Source organism: Coccinella septempunctata, chromosome 6 (genome assembly GCF_907165205.1).
Source record: "Coccinella septempunctata chromosome 6, icCocSept1.1, whole genome shotgun sequence".
NCBI lineage: Eukaryota > Metazoa > Arthropoda > Insecta > Coleoptera > Coccinellidae > Coccinella > Coccinella septempunctata.
Genome location: NC_058194.1, coordinates 24,092,732 through 24,112,345, shown reverse-complemented (window position 1 = coordinate 24,112,345; position 19,614 = coordinate 24,092,732). Strand labels below are relative to the sequence as shown.

Below are 19,614 nucleotides of genomic sequence, written 5' to 3'. Positions count from 1 at the left end.
GTTGAATTCAGTTGAGGGAATAATCGAGCTTTGGAATCACCAAAGACGTGAAAGGATAGGAGGTGTTTTACAGTTAGGAATTGGACTAGTTCGTCTATTTCTACAGCCTCTATTAAGAAAAAAGGGCCTCATTTCAGGTTCTGTTCTATAGGAACAATTAACAATTTACCAGTCTCTTTCATGTTTTCATCAATAAAACTTAGACCCTGAAGATGTGAGGTCCTTGAACACAACCCTAGGGTACTCCTCTAAAACAAGTCAGGGTGAGTCTTTGTCTCGTACTAATATTTTAACAGTAGATTCTTGAGGTGAAAAGAAACACTTTTTTCTCATACTATTTTCTCCGATTCGGCCCTGATAAAAAGATATAGCCATTTTAAGTTTTGATAATGAGCTGTGCCACCCCTGGATAAACAAAATTACCTTCAGAATAACTAGCTAATACTGTAACGCTACACATCTGTGAATCTTTCAAACAGAGTTGTATTCAGCCAAAATTCCCAATTTTTCAAATTTCACAGGTACTTTTTATGTTTTTACCATCAAATTACTCGAAAACGGTGAATAATTCGAGAAAATATGAAGAATACTTTTATTTTACAGAACGTTCAAATATTCATAAGATAACGTCCAACTTAGTTTCAAGAGTTGGGTTCTTTGAATTTTTGGTATTTTTATGGAATGTAACGGTAATAATGAGAAAACTGGAAGACGTGGGTGATATCTTGTATTCGAAAAAGATTCATCAAATAAATGAAAAACTGCATTCCGAAATTCATTTCATTCGATGAAACCGTTTGTGAGATAAAACTGAAAATAATTTTTTTTTCATGGTTTTTCCACAGCTTGTATCCTTCAAACGGAGCCGATTCAGGAAAAATGGTACAGGAAAAAAGTGTCTCTTTTGATCTCAAGAATCTACTGTCAAAATATTTATACGAGTCAAAGACTAGCACTGTATAGGAGGAGAGTACCAGGGGTGGCACACCTCATTATGAAAATTTAAAATGGCTATATCTTTTTATCAAGGCTGAATAGGAAAAAATGGTATGAGAAAAAGAGTTCCTTTTGACCTCAAGAATGTACTGTTAAAATATTTAAACGAGTCAAAGACCTACCCTGTACAGGGTGATTCATAAGTATTGGGACATAGGCTAAGTGCAGATTGTTTGGACCAAAATATGGCGATAGGACCAAATATACTTCAATAAAATATTGCTGTGGAAAAAGATAGAGGGCGAGAGTTGAATTTTTTTTGGTTTTTTGCTAATAATTTCACTGTATATTTTTTCATTCGTTGTTAAGAAAAACACAATTGAACAGTTCAGAACATCGGAAGGGGATTTGAAGTAACGATTTATTTATTTTATTTATTTATTTCGATGATAAAGCATAATTAAAAACAATGTAATATAAAAAGAATAAACTCAAATTAAATGTTTTACGTGGCCTCCTCCGACTTCTATGCCTTTTCTAATTCTTTCAATAAAGGACTTTCGAACTTCGAAATAATATTATTCTGTCCCCTTATAAAAAATTCAACGCCCTCTATCTTTTTCCACAGCAATATTTTTTGAGGCATATTTGGTCCTATCGCCATATTTTGGTCCAAACAATCTGCCCTTAGCGTATGCCCAATAGTTATGAATCACCCTGAGAAATTTCCCTCCTTCCTGATCGTGCATTTCCAGAAACTCGAATTGTGGGAAACGAATAGATAATAAGCATAATTCCGATTTTAATTGATGTTTCAACGGAACACAATGGTCTAGCTTCGTTCGCGTATCTAATCGCCGGGCAGAACAATCCCATCGGGTTAATTTTATTATGTATACCGATAGTTGCAATTTCCGATCCGACTGAACGTTCAATCGATACACAGGAAGGCAATTTCGGACATTTTACGAACATCGTCGTTCTCATCTCGTGAATGCGGCTCACCGCGGATCCATGTACCATTGTCAGTTGCCAATTTCATTTCGGTTTTGTTGCTACTCAGATCCGTTCTGTTTATGTGGACACATTCCGTCTAAATTCCAATTTCCCGCCTCGTCCGGAGAATTTTCCCGACACTCGATAACCGATTATATTGTGAATTATGGTAGCTTTTCTGATTTTCCTGGACGAAAAGGTATTTATATCCCTGATCAAGGTATTCAGAGCAGACCGTTCAATTATTGTCGTTATTTTTCGAACGATCCCGCCGAATTCAGAGTGCCTGACGACTTTTTTTACCGTTACTTTATGACACTTCGATCAAAAATGGAAAGACGTAATAAACTGTACGTTTTAAAAGAGTTGTGCATGCTTGGAATTATTTTGAAGATTTTTACCGTCCCAACGTGCAGAATTTTCCCAGATTCTCTGCCTGCCTATTCTCAATAAATTCCTATTATACTTTCACAACAAGCAGAATTAAAATGCCTTGATTTTCTGCAAGTTAATATCATATTAGTTCTCCGCGTTTAATTTTCTTATCTCCGATAGGTGTATTTTTGGATTGAAAATTTTTTATTTTCGATTATCCGGTTTCTCATCCAAGCATATAAATATGCCTTTATATATTGAACAAAAAAATGTTCAAATCTAATTTTCTGTCTTTGATATAAGTAGTACATGACAAGTAATAAATAACATCAGGTTTCATAATCAAATTTAAAGTCACTTTAAGCTCCCTTTACGTCCAATTTCATAATCGAATTTAACGTCGCTTTAAGCTAAAGCTTCCTTTAGTGTCATTTTTATTTACGGCCGGTTTCATAATCAAAACTAAAGTCGCTTTAATTTTAAAGCTTCCTTTAATGTCATTTTTAGTAATGTTAAAGGAAGCTTTAAAATTAAAGCGACTTTAGGTTTGATTATGAAACCGGCCGTAAAAATGAAACCGGGAGGTTCAAGGAAGCTTCATGCTTAAAGTGACGTTAAATTCGATTATGAAACTGGACGTTAGTAGGGTTTAAAGAAGCTTTAAAATTAAAGAGACTTCAGGTCTGATTATCAAACCGGCCGTTAGTGTTATTATTACGCCCAGTTTCATAATCGAATTTGAAGTCACTTTAAGCTTAGAGCTTTCTTTACTGTCATTTTCAGTAGGGTTAAAGGAAGCTTGCTTTAAATTTTATTAAATCTACTTTAGGTTTGATTATGAAACTACACATTAGAGTCTTGGTTTTTCGGTGAAAGAATAGACAGCCATTCTACTTTGATAATGATTGAAGCCGCTAAAACATGGACAAAACCACATCATATTTTTGAAGACTGGACAAGTATCCTTGCTGAAGAAAGCCATTTTTTTTTACTATTCTTGTAATTTGAAAAGCCTCGTGAAAAGCTTTTTGATGTTATAAAATCTATTTTTTTGATTGCTCGACTCGAGTGTTTTTTTGAATATCAAAGGGTTTTCAATTTTTTACTGAAAAGTGGTGCATCCTAAAGAGAAACCGCAGAGACTCTAATTGTATACGAATTTTAGAAAGGCATTTAGTTTTGGGAAAATATACTGGAATACTGTTTTTCAATGCCAGTATCCACGCCACCGTGGCAGCTTAGCAGCTGAATACGAGGTATTAAACGTGAAATAGTCACAATTAGATATCCATTTTTACCAAATCTCGTTCATATATCTCAAACTGTCGAAAATGTCGAGAAATAATTCATTATTTATTTGGGATATCTCGGTAACGAAGGATTTTCGACCTTTTCGACTAAGAGTACAGGGTGGGCAAAATTGGTTATAATCATTAACTACTGATGGGATCTCGAGAACTATAGCAGCTAGAAGAAAACGGATGACACATTTCCAAGCTCTTTTTTGGAAAAACAAAGAATGGTGAAAACCGCAGCCTCCTACGATACTTCATTTTTGATTCTCCTAAAGTTCCCATATTTTTTTTGTATTTGAAGTTACAAATATGATACTTGAACCTACTACAGGCACTTTTTTACGTTGAATCCACTGATGAGCTCAAAAAATTTTTTCATTTTCAATCATCAGGTGGACTTTCATTTTTCAAATGCAAACTTTTATTGAATTTGTTATTTTTGAATTGAAATAAAATCTTTTGTCAGTATATTCTACGTATGAAAGTGCCTAAGAAGGTTCAAGTTTCAAATCTGTACCTTCGAAGACAAAAAAACGAACTTTTCGGAATCGTCAAAATCTCAATTTTTGTTCATAACTCGAAATCTAAAAATGATAGGCCGATTCTGTTTTCAGATTTGGATTAGTCATGAAAAAAGAGCTAGAAAATGTGTCATCCGTTTTCTTCCAGCTGCTATTGTTCTCGAGATCCCCTCAGTAGACAACAAATTTTGCCCATCCTGTACAATATCCTGAAATTGTTCGAAATATTTATTAAACACCCTGCGTAATATTGTTGAAGCTCGAAAACGTTTGTTTATTCCCGGAAACGATTTCGGGAAGGATGAGCCTGATATTATGAGGTCCTGAAACGAATATATACTCTGTTTTATCCAGGACCTGCGTAGATTTCCCTGAAGACTTTCTTCTATCAGCGAGAGTGTGTGGGCATTATTGTGAGTGGGCGTGAGATGTCTTCCACAGGGTTAATAGCAGATATGTGGAAGGAAACTGCGTTGTTTCTATATCCAGCTATCGGTTATATAAACTGATGTACTGCCAGAGCAATACGGTATCATATCAAGCATATTGAGTAGGGTTGAAACGATTTTGATTGAATCAGCTATGCATTTAAGTTGCTATTTCAACCCATCTGACAAATTTCCCACCAAATTTCCACAATTATTATATAATTGAATAATATCATACAGGGTAGGTTTTCCAAAGCTTGCCATTGATTGGCATATCTCTGAAGTAATAAAAGATATGAAGAAGCATTATATAGGTTTCAATAGTGCAAAACCCGGCGTTTTATCCACCCCAAAAGAAGGAAAAATTCGAATGGCAACCACCTACTTGTTATAAACATCATTTGAAAGTATGTACAGAATCCGCATTACAATTTTATAATGAGAAGAGCTAGTTATATGAACAAAAACTGAAATGTATAAGAACAAACATGAAATCTCTTGTTTGTGACACTAAAATAACACAATTATGAATGGGAAATGACTGTCTAGAGTGAAATATAACAATAACGAAATGCAATAGAAAATAGGGAAACACGTGTAATGATTTATTAAATGCTTACTCATAAAAAACGTAAGTTTTAACTTATATCCATTTTCTATGTGTTCACTCTTCACTTATCTAAAGGGAGACAGAGATAAAGTGATAAAATTCGAAATAACACATTTTATTACAATTTTATGATTTGGTAATAACAATAATAATATCATCTCATTCTCCACTCAAATGAAGACTAGGTTGTTACGGAGTTTCTTTTTCAAAACAACTTTAATATCAGCTTGAAAGACACTTCTCCAAGCAAGCTAATATAAAACGATTGTGCATTTAATAATCGTCATCATATATTCTCAAGAGAGATAATTCTCCTGAATCTGAAACCGTGGTTATTACATGCCAGTTTACAGCAACTCTATTCACTTATAAGTACTATATTTTCGATTCGAATAAGCATCGTTGAACAATTAAAATTTTATAAATGCCAAGCTTAACGAACCTCTTCGCCTGTAATGTATTTTAAAATTCCTGAGAAACAAATAATCACTAGTGAATTGATACGATATACCTGGCCGGAATCTTGCTCGATATCTATTGGGATTTAGTTCTGGTTCGAGAACTCTTAGTTTCGTGAAATCTTGTTTTCGATTATAGAGAACGATAAAACTTTATTGGTTTTACATTCAGATCGATGTGCGTGTAAATACAACCTAAAAACTCTTTTGTTATACAATGTTTTTCATTAGGAAGTGGTATTTGAATTGGCTCTGATTTCTCGTAGGTCATATCAGAGTATTGCAAGCAACGCCAACAAAGTCGTCCTTTTTCCCATATAGTGATGGATCTTCATCAGGAGGCGATGGCAGCCATAGAATTAGCCCTAGAAACTCCTTGGGGTCCACCAGCGATGCGAGAATGGAAACCAAGAAATTCACACATGTAAGTGAACATTTTCATTTGGGATCAAAAACATCAACGAGAAATGAAACAATTTCCTTCGCTCCAAAGATTTTTACTCAAGTTGAAAATGCACCACACTAATGATTTTGGTGTGCTGTATCAATCTTTTGTAATAATTGGAAAACTCATTTTAGTGAAATTAAACTTTCTCTGTGAGCGAACGAAATGGCACGGTCGTTAAGATTGATGAATTCCAATTATTTCCATAATTTCGTTAGAATTGTTCTGACCCGTTTAGTGTTACTACAAGTTTGAAGAGTTTAAAACAGTTTAAAAAGCACCCTGGTCTTGGGTGATCTGTCATTTCTGTTTTTAATCCTCTATTGGGATATTCATAAGATGAAAACATGGGAATCTGTTATTTTGGGCTCTGCATTGTTCAAACAACAATAGGAGTATAGTACATATTTCCGATAATTAGAAATTTTCGTATTATATCACACTGTCTAGGTGCTACTATTCTATCAAATTTCCCGATATAAAACGAATCGGAAACTTGAATTATCGGCTTCGTATGTTCCAAGAATTCCCAGAAAGATAATAAAATCGTTATTGCCTTGAGAAGAATTCGTTATTCATCAAAAACCCATTACTTATACTCGCATGCCTCTCATGGATTCTGCTCCTATATTGTTACCGAGTTTCTGTTTTAATTAAATTTTTTACTCCTATATTATCGAATATTATATCCAATTATAAGAAATTATCATAACATTAAGAAGACAAAAGGGAAACGCAAATTGTATATCTGGATAATTGTTCGTCTTGCCAACATTATTTTTATAATATCCGTTTGGAAGTAGAAGATTCAACTACTTCATATTGCATTTATATGAAATGTTAGTCGGTGAATATTTTTTGGAAGTGTCGCATATTCTTCTTGTCGTAAATGATTGTTTGGTTTGGTTGATTACGTGATAACTTTGAATTGAATGGTAGAGCGAAGTATCTCATTATTCATTACCTCCTGTCAACATCCAGGTCTGATAAAATTGATTATTTATATCTATTTTACGATTTGACGACAAATCTTCTTTCGAGAAAAATGAAATATGCTATAATTTTCATCACCTTTTCATTCGGTATTATTTTTAATCCATAAGCCAACCAATTCTACATAAAAACATCACCTGTCTTCAAACTGGCCATTTGCAAACATTACTGAAATCGGTTTCGATACTTTTTCAATACAATCATCACATAAATGAAGTGTTAATTCAGTTTAGCTAATGAAGAGTTAATGACTAAATTATGCCTTTCTCATTATCAGAAAAATTTCAAAAATGAACAGGTGGTTGATTTATTCAGCCACTCAATAAAAACAAATATGGATCCAATGTTCTCAAAGATTCACATTTTTAAACACTCAAACATAGGAGAGCTATATTTTTCCATTTCAGAATGACGAAGAAGGAAAAACTATTGAGACGCTTCTGCTGAGAGAAGTAGCAGAACTATTCATGAATGGCCTGCATACTCATTGAACGTGCTTTACAAATGATCAATTATTTTTTCTATTACGGATCTACCTATGGGAATATACATGCATTTTCATGAATGAATCCAACTCGCTTCCTTAATGATCATCTACAAGATGCTATGTTGTATCTATAAACCATCCAGCTCATTTACATATAATCACTCACGTCGAATGAATATGCATCGACAAATTCGAAAACAACACAGCAATCATCCTTTCAGGATACTCACGCAACATCAAAATATTTTCTAACACTTCAATTGGTATCAAAATAATCTTTTTTCTCAGAGATGCACACATATCTGACTCATACTGTTTCATGAGCACAATTAAAAATTTCCATAACCGATAACCCATGAAGTACAGAAGAGCCATGAAATGATTTTTTCTCATTTGCAGGAGCGTTTCCAACCAAACCGAACATACCACCGGAACTGTGCCAAGAATGTGGCCTGGTTTTGCGAAATCCAAAACGACAAAAGAAGCCAGTACGAGCATGGAAGATGTGACATATATGCCGGAAAATGGGCTGCCAGGGTCGGTGTGTAGGCCTAAGTCCATGTGCGTACCCCATTCTTCTTACTACGTTAGTGAAAACATCTATGATGAGCTCACCAATTCGAACAATAGGTTTAGTGAACATAGACACCACGTTAGTGATGGTCAGGGTGATTTTAAGATGCCAAGGCCGGCGAAAAAGTGCTCTTGTGAAACGGTGTGTGACAGTTCCTGTGCCAGGAAGTTCAGGAGAGGTAGAAGGAATCCTGTTCAGCGGGCAGCTTCTAGGTTATATAGTGCTGGAAAAACGGTAAGAGAGTACGATGAATTCAAATCTTCATACGATAAATCGGTTAAGAAATGCAACGCAAAATACTATTTCCATATGTATACAACGACCAAATAAACTGCTCCACATGAGTTAGGGATATTGACTCATATTGCAAAAAATATAGTTAAAATAAGATTTTTGTGATGAAAATTCATATTTATATGATTTCAAGTTGCAATAGTTATTTTCCTATCAAGTGCGGAAAGTGATACTTGCCCGCACGAAACTGCCGTTGCCCGCACGAAACTGCCGTTGCCCGAACGATGCGAAGCAGAGTTCGGGTAAGCAGTTGAGTGCGGGCAAGACACTTTCCGCAAGAGTTAGGAACAATATTTTTTCTACAAGCGCTTGAAATATATAAATATATCCATTTCACGAAACAGATCATATCTCATTTGATTAATTCATATATAATGACAGACGTCATTCTGCATGTCATTACTATGGGTTTCTCATCGTTGACGTTCTATGCATAGAAACATGATAGAATTTAATTTACTCTATAATATTTGGGTGCGGGAAAAACCCCTGCTAATCCATTCCCGCACGCAAATGCGTGCGGGAAAGAAATAGCAGGCGTTTTTCCCGCACGTTTTGGGAAAGTGACTCTTTGCAACTTGGAATGCGTGCGGGAAAAAGGTTGAACGCGCACGCTTGTAGAAAAATTAATTTTAGCCTGTAGGTCTGCAGCGTATACAGGGTGGTTGAGAAAAATCGAGTAAAATAACGAAATTTTATTCCCAGATAATTCAAGCAGACTATCAATACAATGTATGGCTTCCACGGGCATCAATAACAGCTTGACATCTTCTTTGCATACTACACGAGGTTTTTGTACATTTCTTGGGCAATTTGATTCCATAAACAGGGGAAAAGCTCTCTCAGATCATTTGAGGATTCTGGGGTAGGTTGATGATTATCTAATCTTCTTTGGAGCATATCCTAAGCAATTCAAATCTGGTGAGTGCGGAGATATTGGTAAATGTGGAATACCAAGCTCCTCGCGCGCATTCTCAACTATGGCTGCACGGTGCGGTCTAGCGTTATCGTCTAGAAATTGAAGTTTCACCAATAGCAGCGTGAAAATTTGGCACAACATTTTCAATGACATGCTCCCTATAGTGTAGGGCGGTCATATTCCCAGGACAAATGTGTAGATCTGTGCGCCCGTTGAAACATACATAACACTACACACAAACATACCATAACACTACCCCCTCGGAATGGATGGGGTCCAAGTTTCCATCGAAACCATCAGACGACGTTTGAGAGAGGTGAATCTAGGTTCTAGACGTCCATTAAGAGGTGTTCCATTAACACGTGACCATAAGCGTCAAAGATTGGAATGGGCAAGGCAACATATCAATTGGAACGATCAATGGCGTAGTGTCCTTTTCACTGATGAATCCAGATATGGACGATTTTCAGATTCTGGAAAAATAAGAGTATGGACAATTCCACGCATACCCCGTAATCGTCGCTATGTCCATACTCTTATTTTTCCAGAATCTGAAAATCGTCCATATCTGGATTCATCAGTGAAAAGGACACTACGCCATTGATCGTTCCAATTGATATGTTGCCTTGCCCATTCCAATCTTTGACGCTTATGGTCACGTGTTAATGGAACACCTCTTAATGGACGTCTAGAACCTAGATTCACCTCTCTCAAACGTCGTCTGATGGTTTCGATAGAAACTTGGACCCCATCTGCATTTTGAAGAAATTCCGTAGCATTCTACACGTAGATGTAGGGATTCTTCTCGCCGAAACGGTGATGAAGCGATCCTGAGCAGGTGTTGTTTTTCGTCGCCCACCAAACCTTGGTCTTTCCAACACGGAACCTGTCTCCCTGAACTAATTCCAAAGTTGAGATATCACACTTTGGCTGACTTGGAGCCTTTCCGCTACAACAACCTGAGTTAGGCCACACCGTAGCATTCCGAGAGCCCTATTAGCCTCAGCGTTTGTTAATTTACGTCTTGGCATTTTCAGAAAACTCGTTTTAAATCGAAGCCGTTGATAAACTGATTTCATTTCAAAATAAGAACATTTATGAGGCATATGCAAAGAACCAAACTTCAGAAAAAAGGCGACCAGATTGACGAAATGTCTCATACTGATTTTCATTGGATCGATTCAAGTTGTTATTGAGTTTTAAATGATTTTACAGCGATTTTCTCGAAGATTACATACTTTTAAAAACGATTGAATACGATATCCCTAACTTTTGTGGAGCAGTATATTTTAAGCATTATCAGTATAATTATGATTTATTTGCATTGATCCCTCTCTTGGAACTATAGGCTTATCATGTCATCCAAATTTTTCGATAGCCTATGCAGGAAATACAAAATGATGGTCAACACAAAAATTCGATTCCATATTGACAGTATCGAAACACACTTTCATTTCTACCAATCGCATTCTTCGTGACAGTGCATGTGCATCTAATAACAATTATTAATGGCATACTGTATCAACCAGCATTCCTAAAAATGGCCTCATGAATAATTTGGGATTCTTCACGAATGACAATGATATTTATCCGATATTTGCTCATCAATTATTGCTGTATGATAGTCGATAGTGAATTGATTTTTTAACAATAGGAATGATTCATTTACCAATCGATTTACTATTTCAAAACATAATTATTCATTCGAATCGAAAACGGACATATAATAAAAAAGATGAAGAATAGGTAATATAAGGTCTGGCAAAAATCTTCGAAGTGGAAACTTAATGTACAGGGTGTTTTTTCAACCTGCACACCAAATCTGAAATTATCACAATAACCATCCGGTAATTTGAAAATCTTAGTGGAATTCTTGAATGTACTCATTTATCTTGTACTTCACTGAAAAATTTATCAAAATTTAATGAGCCATACCAAAGTTTTTGTTAAAAGTATATAAAATCGGTCGAATCGGATAGATCACCCTGTAGAGTCTCAATAGAGGCCATGAACCAAATATTGTTTCGAAATTGTCTTGACTAGTGTCTGAAGATCTCCTCCGGACAAAAATCAAGAAATTCATAAAAATTATGTCATCATTATCATCAATAGCAAGATTCCTTGTTCAAATCAACTACTGAAATTATGTGTGTTAGATCTCTCGCGCTTTTGCAGCAAACGTACACAGAAACTCTGTCTAATTTTCTGTTCGATGTTTTTTTTTTTTTTTTTTTTTTTTTTTTTTTTTTTTTTTTTTTTTTGGTGTAGCAGGGGGAAAATCTGCAAACAGACGAACACACCCTCTGCTGAGGGGGAACAGTGTGGGGATTCTCACTCTCTGAGCTCGAGACCCACTAAAAACCCTTAACTGCTTCTTCATAGGTTCCGGGCATTTTGCCTATTAACCAGTTGACTCTTATGGTTTCTGGACTCTCACACGATCATAGTCGTGTTGATAGTTGTATGCTGCCTATAGCTTTTATAGGTTAAGCTCTTCTTTGGTTACATTTAAATCCTTAACTGATCTCTCGGTCTTCGGTGGTAGGTTCTTGACCTTCTAGCTTCTTCTGTTGGATCGTAGTCGACTAATCTTCGTAGTTCCTCATTTGGATGTTGTTTGGCTTTGTCGAATATCCTTTCCGCCTTTCTCTTCATAAATTCTGTAACTGGTTCCCATTCCAAGTCCTTGTAGATTTGTTTGTTCCTAACAAACCAGGGTACGTCCATCGCCATTCTAAGGAGTTTATTCTCAGTGGCCTGTATTCTCTTGATGTGGGTCTTGGCTGCGAAGCCCCATGCCGCCGATCCATATGTGAGTTGTGGTCGCGCAATAGTTTTAATCATCGTCAACTTGATGTTCTTATTCATATGACTTCTTCTGCCTATGAGTGGATAAAGTTTACTCATTGCGGCTTTTGTTTTATCAACAGCACATTTGATGTGGTTTTTCCATGTAAGTCCTCTGTCAAGCGTCACTCCTAGGTATGTTGCTTCATTTTTCCATTCAACCTCTTGTCCATCAACTTCAAGGTTTTCTTCCATCCTCAATCTCCTCTTTTGCAGTAATATTGCTTGAGTCTTTCTTCCATTGATTTGGATTTTCCATTTGATGCACCATTTGAGTAATTCATCTATGGCTTCCTGCAGTCTCCGGTGTATGATCTCTGGGCGTCGATGTCTGAACGCTATTCCTGTGTCATCTGCGTACAAGGTGAGCATATTCCTAGCATTCTTCGGGATATCATAAACGTATATTACGTAAAGCAGAGGTCCAAGTACCGATCCTTGAGGCACTCCCGCTTCCAATTGTCTGGTTTGAGAGGTTGCTCCATCTATCTTCACATAAAAGTTTCTATTCCTCAGATAATTCCTTATAATCTTGCATAGCTTGGTCGAATATCCTGCTCTTTTCATCTTGTAGATTAGGCCTTCGTGCCATACTCTATCAAAAGCTCTCTCGATATCCATCAGAACTAATCCTGTGGCCTGTTTGGTCTGCATTCCTTCGGTGACGTATTCTATGAGCCGTAGTAATTGGAGTTCAGTCGAGTGTTCTCGTCGAAATCCAAATTGTTCGGGTGGGATTATCTTCAACATTTCTGTTTCCTCATTCAGCCTTTTGGCGATAACCCTCTCGACGACTTTTCCTAGTGCTGATAGTAGGCTGATTGGTCTATAATTTTGAGGAAATTTCCGTTCCTTTCCAGGCTTGTTGAAAACTATCATTTCTGCAGTTTTCCATCTCTTTGGGTAGTATTCGGTCCTCATCACTCCGTTTGTTATATTCGTCAAGGCTGCTATTCCTTTTCTAGGCAATTTCTTCAACATATAATTCGTTATCCTATCTTCTCCCGGTGCTTTCCGGTTTTTCAGTTTCATTATGATCTCTTTGATTTCTGTTGGTGAAGCCGGTTTTGGAATGATTTCGGTTTCCGGTGGTTCCATCATCAGTTCTTCGTTTGCCTCCACTTCTTCTTCTAGATCTTCATTGTCATCATCATTTCTGTAATTTATTCTGGCTTCTCTCTCAATTGTGTCGGCAAGTGCTTCGGCTTTTTCAAGTCTCGTATATACCATTCCGTTTGCTCCATGCAGTGGAGGTATAACTGTCTGTTCTCGTCGTAAGCGTTTTTGCATTTTCCAAGCCGAGTGATCTATTGTATTCAGTTCCCTTAATCTCTGGTGCCATCTGTTATTACGCAGTTCTGTTAAAGCATTTTTCAATATCTGACTATGCTTATTCAGTTTCTTCTTGTCTTCTTCTCTTTTTGTTGTTCTGTAGATTTTCCTGAGTCTTCTGTTCTTTTTTATAAGTTCCTTTATATCCCTTGGCGTATCTCCATGTGAATGTTTCGGAATTGGTTTCCTTATTCTCTTGGTGCTTTCTTCATAGGCTTCTTTTATATGATTTTCCAATTTTTCAACTGCTTCATCTAATTCATCCTGGGTGTTTATTTGGGGAATTTCCCTGATTTTCTCCTGAAGTAAATTCTTATATTTCTCCCAGTCTGTGCGTTCCTTGGTTTGTGTCTCTTCTTCGTTTCTTGGGCCATGTCCCACTATGAATTCTATGGGATTGTGGTCTGAAGTTCCGTCTTCTATTGTATCAATGCTGATTTCTTCAGTGATGTCTTTCATTACGACAATGTCCAGTACATCGGGTAGTCCATTTACTCTTGGTATGTAGGTCGGTATATCAGGTCCTATCACAACTGCATTAAGTTTTTCAGCATAAATCTTCAGTCTTCTCCCGTTTGTATTTTCCACCCTACTGTTCCATTCCTGCGATTTGCAGTTAAGATCACCAATTATGATTTTCGGGTGTCTTCCTTCTAGTAGCATTTTTAGATCCTCTTCCAGCATGTCCTTATCCGGTGATTTATAAGTTGAAATAATCTTCACTTGCCCTCGATTAGTATTCACAATAATCGATATTGCTTCTACTTCTTGTCCATTGAATATTTGGTCGAAATGGTGATCCATATTCCTTCTAGCCAGTATAGCAACGCCACCTGTGCTGTTAGGTCTATCATTTCTGTAAATATCGTAATTGGGAAATGCTATCCGAACGTTGGGGTTAAGTCTCGTTTCTTGAAGAGCTATGACATCCGGTCTCTTCTCTTCAATCAGTTCTTCGAATTCTGATCTGCGGGCTCTCAATCCTTCGACGTTCCAAGAGACGATTATGAGATTGTTCTTTATCGTCGTGTCAGCCATTAAATATTCTTAATAATTTGCTGCATCTTCTTCTCAATCTCTTTCTCCAGATTCTGCATCATCGTGCTGAGGAGGTTTTTCGTGAACTTATCCAGTTCCTCAGTGATTCCAGAAATTCCTTTTCTGGTTTCGGCTTTTTTGACGGTTTTTGCCTTTTCCGTCTTTTTCTCTGGTTTCTTCGTCTCTTTGACTGCTTCGGTTGCAGTTTCCTGGGGTTTCTTCACTTCCGAAGAGTTTGGGGATGGCCTCGGTGTATTTTGTGTTGGCCTCGAGCTGGTCTGGTTCGATCTTGGCGATCTCTTGGTCTTTTTAGTGACCAATTTCCATTCGCTACATCCCTTGTAGCTGGCTGGATGTCCTTGCTCTCCACAGAGAACACAAGAGGCATTTCGCTCCTCGTTCTCCCTGGTGAGCGTACACTCCTTGGAGCTGTGATTACCGGAGCATTTCACGCACCTCCATGGAAAAGTGCACTTACTTTGGGCATGTCCATATCGCTGACAGCGGTAACATTGTCCAGGCCCGGTCGTCCTTCTCTTAGGTTCAACAACACAGTTCATGTTGTAGAGCCTTCTCACCTCGAAGATACCCTTATTCTGGGTTTTAACCAGCAATAAGGGCATCGGCCTCTTAGTTATATTTGAGGTCATTCTTATGACCTCAGCATCGACGATCCCTTGATCCTTGAGGTCATCAAGGATCGTCGGGATATCTGCATCCAGCGGTAGATATCTCACTACCGCATAGATTTTCTTTTCTTCCTCCCGTTGAAGAGTGTAAAACTCCCTATTTATTTTATGAAGGAAGTCCGTCATTCTTCTGTGGTCTTCCGCGGTTTGTGGAACGACCCTAATTCCGTCCTTCACAGTAGTCGCTCTGCTGTAATTTATTCCGTTTCGCATTAACGCGTTGGAAATTGACGTCCATTCGGACGTACCCCTCAGGGTAACTGGGGGGATTTTTTCTTTTCTCTCCACTGGAGTGGTTTTCTCTTGGGCTGGGGTTTCCAAGACTCTTTTCTTGTTTGCCTCTTCATTTGACGAGGAGCTATCCTTTCTCACTCTTTTGGCGGGTGGGGAAATTTTGGTTTGAGGGGTTTTGACCACCTCCATCTTCTGTTTTTGAACCGGTAAGTTCACTTCTTGGACATTTTTCAAAATAATGTTCTTCTTGAGTGCTTTGGAGTAAGGACTTTCCTTATTTCCCTCCTGCAACTCGAGCCTCTCCCTGAGATTTTTAATCTCAGCAACTAAGCTAGATACGCATCTATCTAACTCATTCACCCTCGCTTTCAAACTTGCGTTCTCCTCTCTCAAAATATCGTGTTCGGACACGACATTAGCGATTTCTGGCGCGTCTTCTTCCATTACGGACTCGCAGTCCGAATGGTCAGACATTTTAGAATCTAATTAATAATTACTTCGCTACTCGAAGAAATTGGAAATAAAATTTTTCAAGACAAAAGAAAAATGTATCTCATGCATAAAAACAAAACGGCTCATCAAAAATTCTCTACGCTATGAGAAAAATCAGAAAGAAAGATACGAAAAATAAGCTCACCTGATGTTTTCTGCAGTACCAACGAGAAAATTCTCTGGACACTTAGGATGAACACCAACTTTGAAAATTTTAACGAATTAAAATTCCGATAACAAATATAGAACCTACACAACTTCACAGACGGAATCAAATATTCCGTAGCTTGGTTAGTGGGCACTTTCACCTCCGCTTTCACTTTTACGGCACTGTGACTTTCTCGTCCGCTTTCTCTTTTATAGCACTAGGAGCACTGTAGCACGTCTTCTCCTGTCAAGCGATTGACTCGGGTTCGATGTTTGCAGCTTGCTGGAGCGTTTCAATGTTTGAAGATTCCGCGAATGAGAGAAAGCTCTGGGCTTAGTGTGTAGGATGCTGTATATGTAGCTGACAGGATTTTGTGTATTGTCGTAGGTTTACCGCAGTTAGCTGGTATGGGGGGATCATTAGCGAGAAGTAGATGAAGCAGTTTATCGGCTTAAGAAACCTCTGGAGAAGACATAAGATCGGTTTAGACATCTCACACTACGAAATTTGAGGAGCATATTATATGAAATCAAGATTGCCTAAAAAACATTTGGCTCCTTCATTTTTGATTCACTATTTCGTATAGCGTAATTATTTGGAATCGAGTAAAAAAATATGTTTTCATAGTTCACTGTCAGAAGAATGTCTTTTGGTTTATAGTTTTCAATACGAGTCTTACTGGAGCACAAAGAGAAAATTATGAACTTTTCTGATAACTTCACAACCAAAAAAATCGCGATTGCGTTTAGCAAAATGTAGCAACAATGTTCTGAACAACAATGTACCTATCTTCGTATGAAACTTTCAGCAAGTAGATATTTATCATTTCAGAAGAGAAAAAGTCTTTTTCCTGATTGATTTTTATCATTGAAAACGATAAAGCCATATGAAGAATTTATTGAATATCCATTTTCACAAAATCTGAGAGAAAAACTGCGTTTGGAATCGATTTCTACCAATGGAAGTTATCGGAATAAAGTGTTTTGCCACTTTATTTGATGGAGCCGTTTCACAAAAAAATTCGGGAATTGTTCACCCCCCTATAAGAGCTAATCAATTGGCTCATATCCTCCCACATATTCCACATTCATCACTGCATGTGCTGCCAGGCTTTATACGGATCATTTCTCACAAAAATGGCTTTCGAACGTGCCCGACGAAACATATATTTTTTCTGTTTCGAGAGCAAAGTAGCGATATGTCGAAAATATCATTTCCGTAATCCATAAATTTTGAAAAAGATGAAGGCCTCGATGAAGGCACTTCCTAAAACCTTCTATGTTACATGTCCAACTTTTCAAAGTATTATCGCTCTTTTCCATGTAATTCATGTGTGAAATGAATTATAAAACGGATGAAGTTTGACGAGCAGGATCGGATTCAGGCTGAGGGAAGCCCAGATTCGATCATGCATGAAAAATTTATCAAGTCACGTTTGAACTCAACAGTTGTGACATTTTTCAAGGGAATAAAGTTCATTCCTCATAAAAAAAGAAAAAGACATTGAAACATCCAAACTATTGGTGATAAAAAAGTAGGAAAGTTCGTGAATATTGTTTTGGTGCTAAGGAATATTTCAATGCGTCAATAATTTTATAATTCAATCCATATAGGAACCATTGTTGTTTTTGTTCATTGTCCTTCAGACGTAAGAAGTGTGGAAATTACCAGAGTAATCACTTGATTGAGGAACATCTCCCATGATTGTCGTTTCTTATTATCATAAAACTTCCTTCGAATTATTCTCAAAATACCCGAATGCAAAAAAGTTAAGTTCAAGGTCAATTTCATGATGCCATTTAGAATCCGATAGTTTTTGTCATAAAAATCGTTCGTATCAAGTAATCAGTTTCTTGCTTGATTGAGTTATACTGAGAATAATGGATGCTGTAAATTTTCTTGACAGGTATACGATGAAAACATCAATCACGATCACACATATCTAATCCCATTTATAACGAATGTTCGAAACTTGGCTTGATAAATTATACTTGCACAGTGTTGACCAGTCTGATTCATCTATCCTATGGAGGTGCTATTTGTCTTGGTTAGTTTCACTGAATTATATCAATAGGTACTCACATTGTTGGATCGGTAAATAGGCCGCAATTTTATAACAATATCCTTTTTCTTTCACTATATAAACCTAGTGATTATTTCAGAGATTTTTTGAATGTTAGGCATTGAGTAACTATGATTGACCTACTCTAATACTTCGGTAAAAAATGCTCAATGAATACCATTATTTTCAGGAAACGAAATGTGGCTCTTCAGGAGACTGCATTGGACCAGAATTTGTGGTGAGAGCTTCTCTGCCCAACAAAAAATTAGCTTTACCAGATCCCAAAAACAGCAGTAGAAAAAATGTGCTGGTAATTCTACTCAATGGTCAAAAGCTGGATGTTTTATGTAACCCCTCTACAACCACAGCAGGTCAATTGTTTGAGGTGAGTTTTAAAGTTTGTTTTTCATCAGTTTTCCATTTAGGTGAACAAATTTAGTTGGCAACACCTACCTAGATTCCATTTGAAATATGTCGAAAATCAAACATATTTGATAAGTTTTTTATTATGGCTTTATTTCACAGCTCATTATTCAGAAGGAACACATTGAGGAGAACTTCATGTTGGGTATATCTGCTCTTATAGCTGGTGATTTCGTATTTCTACCATCGGACACAAGAATTTGTAAGGCCATGCAGCCCGCAGGATCCCCTGATGACTTACTAGGAACTCTGACGCTATTTATGAGGGTCAGGTTTTTTCTGCCTTCTTTAAGAGGTATCCGTAGCCCACAAGCTCGCCATCTGTTGTATCTTCAGTTGAGGAGGTCGATTTTGGAACACCAATTGCCTTGTTCTTTCTCTCAGCTCATAGAGATGAATGGATTTGCGATGCAAGCTGAGTTTGGCGACTATAGGGATAAGGTAACTGAAGATTTTTTCAAGAGTTAAATGGCTTCCAAGGTGGAGAATATTTAAAGTTAGGTATAGAGTATCGAAATATACGAACATACTGTAATAAATCGATTATTGTCCAAAATCATTTTGTAGCCTTCTTTTTTTTTTGGGAACTTAATTCATCAAGCTTCAGAATGTTAATACTTAGAGAGAATTTTAACTGACAAACTATTCCTTTTAACAGCATGATTTGGATATGACTATAAATTATGAAAAATATTGACTTCATTATGAATCAACGATTGGAAGGGGATTTTTGACGTGATTAAGCCATCATGAACTCGAATTCATATTTCAGGAACATGGGACTAGCGACTATTTTTTATTGGAACATTACGTACCAGACACGATGTCTTGCGCACTTGATGACCATAAATATCTGAGGGAAGAACTGGTGAAAGCTCATAAGTCTAAGTGTGGAATGAACCGGGAAAAGGCGGAGGAGGATTTCATCAGCTGTGCCCAAAAACTGTCCCATTACGGTGGTCATTTTTATACTGCCGCTTGGGTAAGCAGGGTCCTTGTAGTTTTTCATTATGACATT

At 37.1% G+C, this 19,614-nt stretch overlaps 1 protein-coding gene across 3 annotated transcripts in view; it reads left to right on the top strand.

Moving 5' to 3' along the window:
* LOC123315344 (tyrosine-protein phosphatase non-receptor type 13-like) overlaps positions 1–19,614 on the top strand; it is a 107,102-nt gene that overhangs the window by 82,028 nt on the left and 5,460 nt on the right. For 2 of the 3 annotated variants that reach the window (XM_044901007.1, XM_044901008.1), the window contains 5 exons: positions 5,886–6,043; positions 7,944–8,352; positions 18,364–18,558; positions 18,699–19,037; positions 19,369–19,578. In XM_044901007.1, coding sequence (XP_044756942.1) covers positions 5,886–6,043; positions 7,944–8,352; positions 18,364–18,558; positions 18,699–19,037; positions 19,369–19,578 — 1,311 coding nt within the window. Of the gene's footprint in view, positions 1–1,879; positions 2,132–5,885; positions 6,044–7,943; positions 8,353–18,363; positions 18,559–18,698; positions 19,038–19,368; positions 19,579–19,614 lie in introns of those variants that run through there. The other variant, XM_044901009.1, reaches the window with a different exon arrangement.